We start from the raw sequence: 16519 nt of genomic DNA on the forward strand, positions 1-16519 counted from the left end.
CACCACCTGCTCCCTCGACCCGATTCCCTCCTCTCTTCTCCAGGACATCTCACACGACATCTTGCCATTCCTCACCACCCTGATCAACTCCTCCCTCACCTCAGGTGTCATTCCAGCGGATTTTAAGACAGCTACCGTGAAGCCTCTCCTTAAAAAACCCACCCTAGACGCTGCTGACATCCAAAGCTACAGACCTGTATCTCTTCTTTCATTCCTCTCTAAAACCTTGGAACGTGCCGCCTACAACCAACTGTCATCCTATCTCTCGCGGAACAACGTCCTAGACCCTAATCAATCAGGATTCAGGACTGATCACTCCACTGAGACGGCCCTCCTCACAGTGACCGAGTCCCTGCGAGAGACGCCAGAGCCTCATCCAACTCCTCCGTTCTCATTCTCCTCGACCTATCTGCTGCATTCGACACAGTCAACCACCAAATCCTCCTCTCCACTCTGGCTGAACTTGGCATAACCGACTCTGCTCTCACCTGGTTTACATCATACCTGACAAATCGCACCTTTCAGGTCACATGGAATGGCTCTATGTCCAAACCCTGTTCTCTGGACACGGTTGTCCCTCAAGGCTCAGTATTAGGACCGCTTCTGTTCTCACTATACACCAGATCACTAGGTTCTGTTATCACATCACATGGATTCTCCTACCATTGCTACGCAGATGACACCCAGCTGTTCCTCTCTTTTCCCCCGTCCTCTGACACTCACATTGCAACTCGCATCTCGGACTGTCTGGCTGACATCTCTGTCTGGACAATTGCACATCACCTCAAGCTCAACCTGAATAAAACCGAACTCCTCTTCATCCCAGGTAAAGACTGCCCTCGCATGGACCTGTCGGTCACTGTCGAGGGCATCACAGTATTACCTTCCTCAACTGCGAGGAACCTGGGTGTAATCCTCGATGACTACCTATCCTGCACCCCCAACATCACTGCTGTGGCCCGATCCCGCAGATTTGCCCTCTACAATATCCGCAGGATTCGGACCTTCCTCACAAAGGATGCAACGCAACTCTTGGTCCAAGCACTGGTCATCTCCCGCCTTGACTACTGCAACTCTCTCCTGGCCGGAATCCCGGCCTCTGCGATTAAACCATTGCAGCGTATCCAGAACGCTGCAGCACGCCTCATCTTCAATCTACCCAAATTCTCCCATGTGACCCCCCTCCTCCGTGACCTCCACTGGCTCCCTGTTGCAGCACGCATCCAATTCAAGACAAGACACTGGCCTTCAGGGCCATCAATGGAACGGCACATGTCTACCTTCAAACACTGGTCAAACCTCATGCCCCGAAGCGAGCACTTCGCTCCTCTACTTCAGCTGGCCGGCTGGTACCACCATCGCTGAAATCAAACAAATGTCGCTCAGCAAAGTCCAGACTCTTCTCTGTTCTGGCGCCTCAGTGGTGGAACGAACTCCCGACCAATGTCAGGACAGCAGAGTCATTTGCCATCTTCCGAAAAAGGCTCAAGACTCACCTGTTCAGACTTCACCTCGACTCTACATAGCATGACCCACTAACACCCTCCCTCGACACCCCCCCCCCCCCCCCCCCCAAAAAAAAACCCTTACCTATAGCACTCTGATCTTAGCACTGTTGCTCTTGAAGCACTACTTTACTCAGATGAGGACCTAACACTTGTTCTATTTTTAGCTCTTACTTTATCGGCAATGATACGTTGTGGTTTCTTTGTTTCCTTCTTTTGACAAATGTACTTATTGTAAGTCGCTTTGGACAAAAGCGTCTGCTAAATGACCTAAATGTAAATGTAAATAACCAAAAAGACAACGGTTGTGTAAGGTATGGGTAAGTTTGTCTTGTCACCCTCTTTGTCCTGCCTGCTCCTCTGTCACTGTGTGTTAATGGTGCATGCATGTCACATGGGACTAACTGTCAGAAGGACTTGGCAGTAAAAGTGATGACTTGGTGGTGTTGAAGCATTGAAAAATGTCTATATTCCTATTAAAGTTCTTTGTGGAAAGAACTGTTGCATTTTTGCCAAATTTAGCAGATACATTTTGTCAATTTATCTGCTCCTGTATACCTCCATCCATCCATCAGTTGGATCCATCAGTTGGATCCTCCAAATCTGTGAAAAGAAGTCCGGGTTTGCTGAATTTATCCAAAAATAGGACAACCTTTCACAGCTGCTATGAGGAATTTGGTCTTCAAATGTAGCCTCCAAAAGGACATGGCCGCTTAATTGGGAAACAGCTAATGTTTCATTACTACGTTGGTAACTAATCAGCTTTCATACTTAAAACACACCACATGCTCCTATTTGACTTCAATGCTCACTCATCTCTTTATTCAATCCCTCCCATCTTATCCCTTCCTCTTGATCTTCAAGTCTTTGAGTCCCTTTCTTCCTCTTAAGTCTCCCCCCACCCTTCTCTACACTCCTCGCTCATTCTGCCTTCTTTGCGATCTTTATGTCTCCTCCTTCCCTCACCTTGCCATTTTCCTTGATCTACTCTCTCTATTTCCCAGTTTTCCACCACGCACCACCAAGGCAGCATCAAACCGCTCCCAGGTGCAGGTGTCTTATTAGACCCTTATAGACCTCCTTTCTGTGCTTGCGTCCAATAAATCATTCACAGCCCCCATGGCTACACTAGCCCACACCTGATAGACAAACAATAGGAGCACACAGCAAAGAGTGAGCTCGTCCTCTGGGAGCACGCTCACTAGAGGGTTATTGTTTGCTCACTGTGTATTGTGGAATGTCAGGAGAATGGAAGTATTGAATGGATTTAGTTTTCGCCAAATGAGTTACTGAGATGAAATTATCGCGAGGTTGTTATCAATTGTTTTAATTAAACAGTGGAAAGCCCAAGGAAGAGCATTCTTAATTGATGTGTGGAGAGAAAATATTAACCATGCTCCTTGGTAACCAGACTAATACTTTTGGATGGCACCTGAAGGACAAATACATCATATTCCTCAGCTGGCTGCTTATTAGTTATAGTCCGACACTGTAGGCCCCTCTTCAGACAACAGCTCCATACCCATAATACTTGAGAAGATATAAAGAGGAAGTTGCCATGGTGTGCTCCAACTTTTATTGCCGTGTGCTAACCCCATTCTTTTGCCTATATTTGTTCATATTATGACAGATTGGCACCATCCAAGGTATAGGTAGAGAAAACTATTATTACTGAAATACTTAACACACGATTACTCACACAAGTTCATGGGATTTATGAACATAGATCTGCGATATCAATCGGCAGTATAAAGAGTAATGAATACATAAGAGCATATGCGTGTCTGTGTGTTCAGATTTGACTGAGATATGATTTAGGTCTTTGGGTACCGGTCGGTACAGAGTACCGAGCCTCGTGTTTAATCAACAAGCTGTATTCCTACTGTGTGGAAGTAACTGGGATCATTCTTTTAGATGTAAGGAAACATCACATCTTTGCTTTCCTAACATTGTAAAACTTTCCTCAAATAAAATGTAAAAATCAATCAATAAGTACAATATATCCACCCGGTTATCAAAAACCTTTCAAATTTCCTTTCATTACATGACACATAACACAAACGGAGTAAGTTGATAAAACTCACAGGAATTGCAGCTTTTCATATGCAAAACTTGTGAATACATTTAGACACCAGGTATTATCCAGATGGAATACATTCTCAGGGGACTCACAAGTGTGCCAGAAAACAGCAGGTATTTGGGGCTGTAATTAATACTGAGGGAAGGGGGTGGAAAATCATCCACATACATGCACTGGAGGAGAGCGAAATCATTGAATATGCAATATTTAAAATCATCTTACCAACCATACTGAAATAAATCCCGTCTAAACAAGGCCTGGAATTAGAACTCGTGACAAGATGTTCTCACCAACGACGGGGCAAAATAGCATTAATTTTAGGGTATAAAAGGATTCTCTCACAGAGCGTAACCAGCATCTCATCAAAGAAAAGTCTAGTCTTAATCTGGCAAAACCCTGCTTTGGACAAGGTATGAAATCATATCCGATGCCTTCATTTTATTCCTCACACACATTTATTTGTTTGTTCATGAATCAAAAGGAGCACGTTTTCTCGTCTCAGACGACAAGCTTGCAAATAGTTTGTTTTATTATTTTTCTGAGCATAGACTATAAAGATGGTAGTGATGTCCAAATGAAGCTTCGTGAAGCATTTTCTTTATTTTCTGAGCCCAATAGATGGCGAACAGAGAGCGCCATCTATTGGGCTCAGAAAATAAAGAAAATGTTTCACGAAGCTTCATTTGGACATCACTAAAAGATGGACAACAGCTTTTGAAACCATTTTGATCGCCCCCTGGTGGCTGGCTGGAAAAACTCCCCTGGTGAATTGTACTGTTTTTACAACGGCCCTGCTGGCATCTCATTGGCTCCCTGCGGGTGACCAGGTGATCTGGGGGTCCCGGGTTGGCTCTTGGTTCATAGAGTCACTGTTTCAAGGTCAATAGCTATAGTGGTGCTAAAGCAGCAGCTAGGTGGCCTTCACGCTAACAAACCTGTGACTGGTTTGGGCAGTTGTGTGGCCGGGACATGAACCCCGACTCCACTCCATGTTCCCCACACCGGGCATGTGGACTCTGGTTCCAACCTTTTCCCCCCCATGTTATTTGAAGTACTTAGTTGAGTGCTGCGTGATTGGTTGTTAGTTCAGTGCTTCTGCTCATTGCCATCTTATTGGGGGAGTTCCGAGTCATAGAGGTGGGTGCTGAGATGTTATTTGGAGGTTCCCTTCACAATGAATGGCATCCTGCTAAGAGGCTTAAGGACCACACCATCTAAACAGATGGTGACACTGCAGGCAAATGTTTTTAAGTGGTTCAATGACTGAGATAGACTAGATAGCTAATAAACTGTGTCAAACAAGCTAAGGTGCTTCACAAGACATACGTCCATATGTCCACCGTTTTAATTGCAGTTGGTCTACACAAAGTCTTTATATAGCGATTATGAAGGGAATGCCAAAGCAGGGGGAGTTGCATTGTGTGTTGCCATTAAGAGTTCATCACCAACATGAATTATTGTAATGGAGTTTCTGTCTTGTCCCAGTGACCAAGCAGTTCTCTTGGAGAAGCCACAGCTGTTTAATACTTTTCTTGTAAGCACTCTGTTCTCTACAAGCTAGTGGCTGAGCTGCGTCAAATTGATTTACTGCCCTGGCAGTCCAACCCTCTAATAATCGGAGTCATGGAAAATTCTTTGTCCATCTCGCCTGCGTTGTTTTGTCCGTAGGAAGATACACTCGTCTCTCAGAGTGGCTTCATCTGAATCCCTGTGCAGACAAAGAAAATAAATCGATATGGACTCTGTACTTAAGTGTTTTAATTTCTTTCTTTTCTTTAAAGACTTGATTGATTAACAGTCTGTGCTGGTTGGCTGAAATGAATGGAGTGACAATTGATTCGGAAAGACAAGTGCCTCGTTTCCAAGAAGCTGTCAGGTAATCAGGATTCATTATGCACCAAATTCACTCAGGGCTCAACACTAAACTAGCTTTTGGTCACTTTAATTTAAAAAATACATTTTTAGTTATATTTTACTTATATTTTTATATTGGAAATGTGACAACTTCCCAAATGATTTGTAGTTTGTATTTTATATCTTCTATTTGCTGAATTAGAATATGTAGTGTTTAATTAATTTGGTTCTCTGGTTTCCCACCACGGATCCATTGGCCCTTCAGCATTGTGTCTTGTGTTGTGGGTCCCTCAAGTGACCATCATCTCTGCTCAGACAGCTGAAGCCCCTCTCAGGTGCAGGTGAAGAGACTGTTCTGCATGTTTCACTGTCCCTGATTTTTTTTTAAATGTTAAAAAGTGGTCGTCACTGATGGCATACAAAGGCCAAGTCTTGGTTGCCAATGGCAACCTGGCAACCCTGACTGCCAAGTGCTGTTACTACTCACTTTTACACACAGACAAAGGATCAAACGGAAGGCAGGACCAGCACAAAGACCAGCCTTTCATATCAACATCCTACATTAACCAAGCAAGTTGTGCACACAATATAAATATATTACCAGCTCATTTTGGCTATGAGGCACTTCAGGTTCAGTGTCTCTTCGCTCTCATCAACCTGGTTTCCAGCAGCAGCAGCAGGCAGCCCTGATGAAGCCACTGTCCATTACCTGCTCAGCAAGCTCACAGCAGGCAGACACAGCGAGAGACGAGCTGGTGAACACAGCGAGTATTAAGCAGCTAAAGACTTATTTACAAGTGATGAGATCGGACTTGTGTGTGTGCAGACATCACGGCCTCGCCCTCAGTAACTACGTAGGTTCGCTGCTGATGCAGTTCTTCAGCATGGAAGTACGAAAAAAACGATTGTCCATTATTTCACCCGCTGAACAATCACGCCGTCAAGTCACGGTACAGAACTCCTTCATTGCACCAGACGAGGAGGAGGTCGGTGTTCGTGGTGATGCACCATGTTGCAGTCTGGCCGACAGCTCACCCTCCTTCTTTGGAAGCAGACCATTCATTCATTTAGCAAAACCCAATGACTAAATTCCCCCTCCCAAATCATCCTTCTGGTCTTGCCTGGTTGCCTTTTCCAGGTAATGTTTGGGATCCTGAAGAAGGTCTCATTATGTTTGTCATCAAAAAAGAGTAGCCATTCATGCAGCCCACAGATAGTGATCAAATTAATAACCTATGAGAATAGGTTTTCATGTCTTTAAAAAGGTAAGAGTTAATGGATCTATGGTACAGCTCCGAAATAAACAGGAAGCAGACTCATCGAACAGGCACAATCTAAAGTTTCCAAACCAAGCCTTTCGTCGACTGGATGAGAAATGCTTTGACATTCAGGAGCCCGAGTGCCCTTTGTCTGCATCTGAATAGGGACACACTCCCTATTATTATTATTATTATTATTATTATTGAGTGTACCCAATGGTTTGAGTGACAAATCATGAAGCAAGAAAGGCTGCTTGAATGAAAAAGGCTCCAAAATATCTTTTTTTACAGTATCAAAAAAAATACAAAACTTCTCTGCTTTCTCTTCATTGGAAGGAAACCAAACCAGGAAAAAAACACACTTTTTTTTTTTTTGCTATTTCATTTTCGCAAATTCAGTTTAAATTGTGTCTGAGGTGGTGAAACACTTGGATTGATCAAATTCACATCTCTAAATTAACTTATTTTGCTTTATTTGTCAGCATTATGTTTGGGTCTTGGACAGCTGGTCAGCCAAAAGAAGACATTTGGATATGTCATCGGGGCTCTGGGAAACTGTGACACAACCCTCAGAGCCGAGGGAACGCCGGCCATCATGGCCGGCATGACTGCTTTAAAGTCTTAATACGGTCGAGTAAAGATGGTATCACAGTGGCGAGCGGTGACCTTTTACTGTGGTCATGCTGAAGTGTCAATACCATACGTGGGGGGGCATTATATTTTTTAATAAAAAATATAATATGGTTAGTGGAAACCGCTTGTAGTGATCACGTTGGTCCAGAGTACATTTGATCACTATAAGCGGTTGATTACTAAAACCGAATTGTTATTACAGTATTTCACTTATTTTTTTTATGGAGAACATCATCTAAATGCCAGTTGTATAGTTTTTCAATGAGAAAAATGTAACGAAGCGGTCGTCAGCGCGATCCTCTCGTCAGCTCCAAACTCACCCGTCTGCACCTCAATCACAGACCACAGCTGGTTTTCCGCACAGCATTTACAGTAACTCACTGACACGTCTCAGATCAGTAGGCGCTGCTGCCGGTGTGTTTTTAAAACGAACTAGGCTAGTTAGCGCCGCAGATTTCTCATTCCCCACCTTGTTTGACTGAGAGTGTTTCGAGATGGTTTTCATGAATGAACAGGCAATATGTCGCTGTCAGACCGGATCGTTTGACGGGAGGGGGGTCGGCTAGCTAGCCATTTATGTTTCTCATACGTGCTAGCTTGAAAGTGACGGACGAAATTCTTTGCAGTCTTTGTGATATTTACTTCAGGAGTAGGCCGACCACTTGAAATTATAGCTTTCTTTTCCTCAAAAGGTCTCCGCGAAAACGGCACTGAACGCAAAGCCTGAATATAATTAATATTTTCAGTCATTTTGACCAGGCTACACAATGAATGAACCACTGACAGTTTCCCGCTGAACAATTCAAACAAGTCATTTTTGCGCATGCGCGTTGGCAGATAAGCTGCTTCACTGACAGCTTTTTTGCCATTCAAAACGCTCATCTACAGTAAACACAGCCTTTAGCAGTAACTGTACTAGTCGGTGTCACAGTGCGCATGCGCGAAACAAGCTGTCAGCTTTCCAGCTTTTCGCAAGCAAAACGGGACAGATTAGGCACGGATTTAAGACCAAAACAGTAAAACTAAGGTATTGTATAATTGAACACACTGCCAGATTAATATTTTCAATTATTTTTATTGAAGGGCTTGGGCATGCACTGCATTTATAGCTTATTATGACCGCTCGCCCATGTGGTATCATATGAAATGACTACACTTTGATGAGTAAAAATGGCATGTTGATTTTCAAAGGGGTTCCTTGACCTCTCACCTCAATATATGGGAAGGAAAATTGGTTCCATGGTTACTCACAAGTCTCCTCTTTACAGACAAGTCTACACTTTATGCTACTCCCATACCCATTCCATCTCTACACAGTCTTGGAAAAACATCGGGTCTGACTGGATGCACGAGAATAGCATATAGCAATATCATGTACTTCCATCATTAAGTTCAAAACCCTACAATTTATTTTAAATAATTGATGCACGCATTATTCAATCCAATTAATCTTCATGTTCCCAGCTTTCAGTTGAAGTACACCACTGTCGGCCTGCTATTTCCCACTAACACGTGGGTCTCTATGGGTTAACACGTCTAATTAGTGTTTCTGATAGTCAGCCGACTTCAACAGGCCTTTAACAGCTTCTGTGTGAAACACATTGTAGGAGATGACAGCCTTTTTATAGGCCTGCTGTCTGAGGAGAAAGAAATGTAACGCGCCGCTTCCCTCTGCTGGCAGAGCTCCGGCCTTCACCACAAAAATACATCCAAAGCAAACAGAAGCATATTTCTGTCCTTACTGCACGAATGACCTCCAGTGGGAATAACAAAACCTATAAAAGACTACATGATTGTTAGCGTAACAGGTTCATTGTCTCATTCTCCTTCTGCTGTAATGCTCTCTCCTTCCAACGAGCTCCATTGTCCTTTTTCCAACATGTAATTCCCTGCTGTCTCTGCCGGCTGCCTGCTCCTTCATCTGGATAACGGATTGTCTCTTCTACATTTATTTCCTATCTCCTTCTCCTCTTCCCCTCTATGTAAACCTCCATCCTGTCCTCTATGTAAACCTCCATCCTCGACTCTATGTAAACCTCCATCCTCGACTCTATGTCGGACCGATTATCGGCGCCGATATTCAGCATTTTGACGCAAATCGGCATCGGCCTTTTTCTTTAATCCGACAGCCGATAAGAGATCAATTTAAAACTGGGTTATTTTGGCTCTGATGGAGCCGCGCCTCTCTGTCTGCAGCCACTACTCTGTCTCCAGCATTGTCCCACCCACAGCACCATCTGATTGGTTACACACAGAGCCACGGCATGGGTAACAGCCAATCAGCAGTGAAAGCTGTGCATGCTCAGTGCTGCTCACACACACGGCGGCGAGGAGAAAAAGTTTCGCCGAGTGGAGAAGCTGCGGAGGGCAGATATACGTTTCGAAGATAAGTTAACGCAGCAGACTCTCCTGAAATTGTAATAAACATCCCAGTCCTTTACAACTCACAACTGCTAGTAACGTTACCATGAGCCCAAAACACAAACATAAGCGGCAGCTCTGCTCGCTCGCAGTCCCTCCAGAGGTGTCTGTTAACTGAGACCCACTGTAGCGTATACACTACAAAATATCATGTTGTCTTTAGAGCGTCATAACTCCGTAATGCTTTACGCTAGAAACATGCGGTCTTTTTCCTCTTAAACTAGAGAAACGGGGCTAAATAACGGTACCCTGCTTGCCCATGTGAGCGATTTATTTCTGACAACAAAACGAATGCGTAAAGTTGTAAAATATGTGACTAGATGTCTCCTCGTCTCTGTGGCGCATTTCTCCGTTTGTTTATGTATATCGTCGATCACTTCTCATCCGCCATCTTGCTAGTGACGTATGGAGTTACGTTTATGTCTCGAACACTCCTATTGGCTCCCGTAGCGGCTTTTACAGCCAATCGGAAAGCCTGATTTACGCTTGGCCGTGAGTTGTTGTGTTTGCCCAAACGGGAGACACAGAGGAGTTCAGAGCAAATGACGGTCAAAGAGTTACTGTAGTGATAGAGAAAGTTAAATACATAAATGGCACAGAAGAAGTACACTATATACACACATATTTAGGGCAGGGAGAGGAAAGGAACATTGCTGGCAAAACAAAACGCCCATGGACACTACTCAAAAGAATATCCATATTTCATAGACAGAAGCAGCTTATTATTATTATATTATTATTAATATTATTATATTATACATGTTGCAATTCTGAAAAGCAGTTTAATAAACATATGCTTAAAGGCATTTAAAAGAAGTTAAGTGTTGGTGTTTGTATTATTCAAAATTTTGACACCAGTATTTTCACTTTTACTGCAAATGAATATCGGCTCCGAATATCGGTTATCGGCCTCCTTGACTACTAATAATCGGTATCGGTATCGGCCCTGAAAAAACCATATCGGTCTATCTCTAATGTAAACCTCCATCCTGTCCTCTATGTAAACCTCCATCCTGTCCTCTATGTAAACCTCCATCCTGTCCTCTATGTAAACCTCCATCCTGTCCTCTATGTAAACCTCCATCCTCTCCTCTATGTAAACCTCCATCCTCTCCTCTATGTAAACCTCCATCCTCGACTCTATGTAAACTAGGGATGTCCCGATCCAGCTTTTTGCACTTCCGATCCGATACCGATATTGTAAGCTTTTAGTATCGGCCGATACCGATACCGGCCGATCCAAGCATGTATTAAAGATTAAAGATGCCGGTTGATGGAAATGATCCAAAATTAGGCTGGAAAAATATGGCTGGAAAATGATGAGCATCACATTAATAGCTACAGATACTGTAAAACACTACAACGACATGGGTGCATATATTGTCTTATTTTATCAAGTAAAATATAAGTTATAGGTTTACTCAACAGCCTGATAGTTCATAGAAATTCAGGTAGAAATAGGTTAACTCAGAGTTCCACAGCTTATCAAAAACAATCCTCCCCCCACAGGGAGTCCCTTGCTTTGCATTCACACTGCTCCAGCCCAAACGGGCTTTAGCCCGTACACACGTCATCACGTCCTAATACTACACACAATATGGCTTGATGTTGTTTTGAAGGAGTGCATATATTTATCGACAACACTCGACCTGCATCAGCGCATGTGCGCACGAGCGGATCTGTGCGAGCAGGCAGCGCGGAAGCCGGTCCGGTTCCAGTAGCGGTCCGGTTCCGCTCACACCACTAGTCTGAAGAGTGCAACAGCTTATCAAAATACAGTGTCAACTCCGTGTTTCAAAGTAGAAAGCGACATCGTGGTGGTTAAACGAGGCGGAACGGCATCGGAACGGCATCAGAACAACATCAAGCGCGTAAAGTACACGAAGAAGAACGTAGCGGGAGCGCGCGGCGAGGATTGTTGTGGCTGCGCGTCTTGCGGAGCAAGTCTACTGTGCTGCGCGGAGGCGCTCCTAATGTAAATGATTATTGATTTATGAATGAATTAATAGGTGCCTTATTTTTGGCATATTGATTTTATGGCCTGTACAATGGTAGGGGAAACACTGGACATGCACACAAGTCCGTCTTGTTGTTGTTTATTGGATGCTGGACAGGTCGCGAGGTGTGCACTAGGTGTGCTGGAAAACGCGGACCGGACGTTGGGGAAAAACGGAAAAAAACTGGAATGGATTACTACATCGGTGCGCTGGAAAACACGGACCGGAGTTTTGAAAAAAAAACTGGATCGGGAGTCCGGATCGGGATTTTCCCGTGCAGGCCGATCCGATATCGATATGCATTTTTTGCTAATATCGGCGGCCGATCCGATCCAAATATCGGATCGGGACATCCCTAATGTAAACCTCCATCCTGTCCTCTATGTAAACCTCCATCCTCGACTCTATGTAAACCTCCATCCTGTCCTCTATGTAAACCTCCATCCTCGACTCTATGTAAACCTCCATCCTGTCCTCTATGTAAACCTCCATCCTCGACTCTATGTAAACCTCCATCCTGTCCTCTATGTAAACCTCCATCCTCGACTCTATGTAAACCTCCATCCTGTCCTCTATGTAAACCTCCATCCTCGACTCTATGTAAACCTCCATCCTGTCCTCTATGTAAACCTCCATCCTCTCCTCTATGTAAACCTCCATCCTCGACTCTATGTAAACCTCCATCCTGTCCTCTATGTAAACCTCCATCCTCGACTCTATGTAAACCTCCATCCTGTCCTCTATGTAAACCTCCATCCTCGACTCTATGTAAACCTCCATCCTCGACTCTATGTAAACCTCCATCCTCGACTCTATGTAAACCTCCATCCTCGACTCTATGTAAACCTCCATCCTCGACTCTATGTAAACCTCCATCCTCGACTCTATGCAAACCTCCATCCTCGACTCTATGCAAACCTCCATCCTGTCCTCTATGCAAACCTCCATCCTGTCCTCTATGTAAACCTCCATCCTGTCCTCTATGTAAACCTCCATCCTGTCCTCTATGCAAACCTCCATCCTGTCCTCTATGGAAACCTCCATCCTGTCCTCTATGCAAACCTCCATCCTGTCCTCTATGCAAACCTCCATCCTGTCCTCTATGCAAACCTCCATCCTGTCCTCTATGCAAACCTCCATCCTGTCCTCTATGGAAACCTCCATCCTGTCCTCTATGGAAACCTCCATCCTGTCCTCTATGGAAACCTCCATCCTGTCCTCTATGCAAACCTCCATCCTGTCCTCTATGGAAACCTCCATCCTGTCCTCTATGTAAACCTCCATCCTCTCCTCTATGTAAACCTCCATCCTGTCCTCTATGGAAACCTCCATCCTGTCCTCTATGGAAACCTCCATCCTGTCCTCTATGGAAACCTCCATCCTGTCCTCTATGGAAACCTCCATCCTGTCCTCTATGTAAACCTCCATCCTCGACTCTATGTAAACCTCCATCCTGTCCTCTATGTAAACCTCCATCCTGTCCTCTATGTAAACCTCCATCCTGTCCTCTATGTAAACCTCCATCCTGTCCTCTATGTAAACCTCCATCCTGTCCTCTATGTAAACCTCCATCCTCGACTCTATGTAAACCTCCATCCTGTCCTCTATGTAAACCTCCATCCTCGACTCTATGTAAACCTCCATCCTGTCCTCTATGTAAACCTCCATCCTGTCCTCTATGTAAACCTCCATCCTCGACTCTATGTAAACCTCCATCCTCTCCTCTATGTAAACCTCCATCCTGTCCTCTATGTAAACCTCCATCCTCGACTCTATGTAAACCTCCATCCTCGACTCTATGTAAACCTCCATCCTGTCCTCTATGTAAGCCTCCATCCTCGACTCTATGTAAACCTCCATCCTCGACTCTATGTAAACCTCCATCCTCGACTCTATGTAAACCTCCATCCTGTCCTCTATGTAAACCTCCATCCTCGACTCTATGTAAACCTCCATCCTCGACTCTATGTAAACCTCCATCCTCTCCTCTATGTAAACCTCCATCCTCGACTCTATGTAAACCTCCATCCTCGACTCTATGTAAACCTCCATCCTCGACTCTATGCAAACCTCCATCCTGTCCTCTATGTAAACCTCCATCCTCGACTCTATGCAAACCTCCATCCTCGACTCTATGCAAACCTCCATCCTGTCCTCTATGTAAACCTCCATCCTGTCCTCTATGTAAACCTCCATCCTCGACTCTATGTAAACCTCCATCCTCGACTCTATGTAAACCTCCATCCTCTCCTCTATGTAAACCTCCATCCTCGACTCTATGTAAACCTCCATCCTCGACTCTATGTAAACCTCCATCCTCGACTCTATGCAAACCTCCATCCTGTCCTCTATGTAAACCTCCATCCTCGACTCTATGCAAACCTCCATCCTCGACTCTATGCAAACCTCCATCCTGTCCTCTATGCAAACCTCCATCCTGTCCTCTATGTAAACCTCCATCCTGTCCTCTATGTAAACCTCCATCCTCTCCTCTATGGAAACCTCCATCCTGTCCTCTATGGAAACCTCCATCCTGTCCTCTATGGAAACCTCCATCCTGTCCTCTATGGAAACCTCCATCCTGTCCTCTATGGAAACCTCCATCCTGTCCTCTATGGAAACCTCCATCCTGTCCTCTATGGAAACCTCCATCCTGTCCTCTATGGAAACCTCCATCCTGTCCTCTATGCAAACCTCCATCCTGTCCTCTATGCAAACCTCCATCCTGTCCTCTATGGAAACCTCCATCCTGTCCTCTATGGAAACCTCCATCCTGTCCTCTATGCAAACCTCCATCCTGTCCTCTATGGAAACCTCCATCCTGTCCTCTATGGAAACTTCCACCCAGAAAAAACTAGACTATATTTGATATACTTTATTTATTAACTGAGTATTTTCAGCTCAGCTTCATTTTATCTTACGCTGTATATTTTCTTCACATTTTGTGTTGAAGTTTTTACCTTCACCATTCTAACAAACTATTCCATTGATGTGTGGAGACAAAAGAAGCTTCTATAATAACTAATATCTTATGAATGCTGACTCAATAGACTGTTGGGATATATATTTCAGGGTTTATGAAGCAGAGTTTCGGAACAGATGTTTAATATTCTGTAGCGTGAAAGCATTTTCTCTGGTGTTGAGCTCACCTTCTCGTAGTAGTCCACATTCTTCTCAGCGGTGGATAGAAAGGCTGATTTGAGGTCAGATCTCATGTCGTCCTGCCAGCGGAACCAGTCTCCCTTCAGGGCGTTGTTGGAATGCTCCATGCGGTCCGTAAGACTATCCACCTCATCCTGCAGCTGCCAGAGAAACACACAAGCAATGACTGAGCACTTCCAGAACAAACGTGGCCGTCCTCTAGAAGTTATTTGTTCAATATCTTGAAAAAATAGGATTGCAACAATTTTCTGATATGTTTTTAGGCTTGATCCACAGATAATGTGGTAGCAATCAGACCTACTGTTAAGAAGATGTCAAAAGTGGGGTTTTCAAAAAATGGTGCAACATTGCATGTTCCAGGATGCTTTTTTGTAGAGCACATGCAGCTGGACAGGTGTGTCACGTTCAAGTTGTTTTAGATTTGTAGCATGAGCAGAGTGGCCTTTTTCAAAATCACCACCATGTGGACAATTGGACAGTATGTTTGCAATATCAGTCAAAATAAATGCAGCCCTTTAGAAATAAGAAAGAAAGAACCTTTTTACATTTCCACCTAGCAACACCAACATGTATACATTGCATAATCTGAACACTGCATAAGATGCACTCCAACATTCATTTAGCTACAAGTCATTACCATGTCTCACCCCTCATTCCTGGTCAGTCTCAACAGTCGATTTTCCAAAAAGTAAAAATAAAGAAACTCGAAAACAATTCACTAAAACAAAAAAAGAAGAAGTTCAAATAGAATCCATACTCATGCAGATATAATAGTCCCATAATGCCCTTCAAGCGAATACTTCATATTGTTTCCTCTGTCCATCTTTATTTTTGGTTATTCTCCATCCATCCATTTATTTCAAGCTAAAATCAAGCGGAAAGTTAATTTCCAGAGTATATATCTTCAGCAGGGTCACATAGTTCTAAGTGAAACAGGAGAGTCAGGGGCTTAACGTTGGGAGGAGTTTGATTTGATGGTTTGATGGAGATGATTGATGGATGCAGGCCCGGCCCTAACCAATCTGGAGCCCTAGGCAAGATTTTAGGTTGCGCCCCCCTTGCATCGGCAGTGTAGCGTATATACTCACAAGAAACCGAATAGCTTTGTCTTTGACCTTTTTTTTACTTAAAGAAAGCAAATTCACAATCAGAATAGTTAACAAGATAAAAAAATTATGAATAAATAAATGAATACAAAAAATAAAATGAATATATGAAATACAATCATTTTTACATACATTCATAAATAGTCTTAAGTATAAGATCTAACTAAACACAAAATAAAACGTGTCAACAAGTTGCATAAAATAAATTAAAAATACAATATAAATAAGGCACTGCACAAAACAAGATATTAAAGGTGGGGGCAACAGGAAGACCGCTTGATGCTGCTGCATCATGGCTGGGTTGTGCTGCTGACGTGGAGGCAGCAGTGGTAGATGTGGTAGATGGCCCAGGGGTGGGATTTAGAAACTGGCGTGGCGCCCCCCGATGGACAGCGCCCTTAGCATTTGCCTATACGGCCTATGCCACGGGCCGGCCCTGGATGGATGGATGTCATGATATTACTGGCTGATGTACGCACGTTTTCCAGGAAGGAAAAAAACA

General features: G+C 43.9%; 1 protein-coding gene across 1 annotated transcript in view; it reads right to left on the minus strand.

Moving 5' to 3' along the window:
• snx7 (sorting nexin 7) overlaps window positions 1-16519 on the minus strand; it is a 55897-nt gene that overhangs the window by 16842 nt on the left and 22536 nt on the right. Inside the window, exon 8 of the mRNA XM_084033821.1 lies at window positions 14899-15051. Coding sequence (XP_083889947.1) covers window positions 14899-15051 — 153 coding nt within the window. The remainder of the gene's footprint in view (window positions 1-14898; window positions 15052-16519) is intronic.

Source organism: Eutrigla gurnardus (genome assembly GCF_963514095.1).
Source record: "Eutrigla gurnardus genome assembly, chromosome: 18".
Lineage (NCBI taxonomy): Eukaryota > Metazoa > Chordata > Actinopteri > Perciformes > Triglidae > Eutrigla > Eutrigla gurnardus.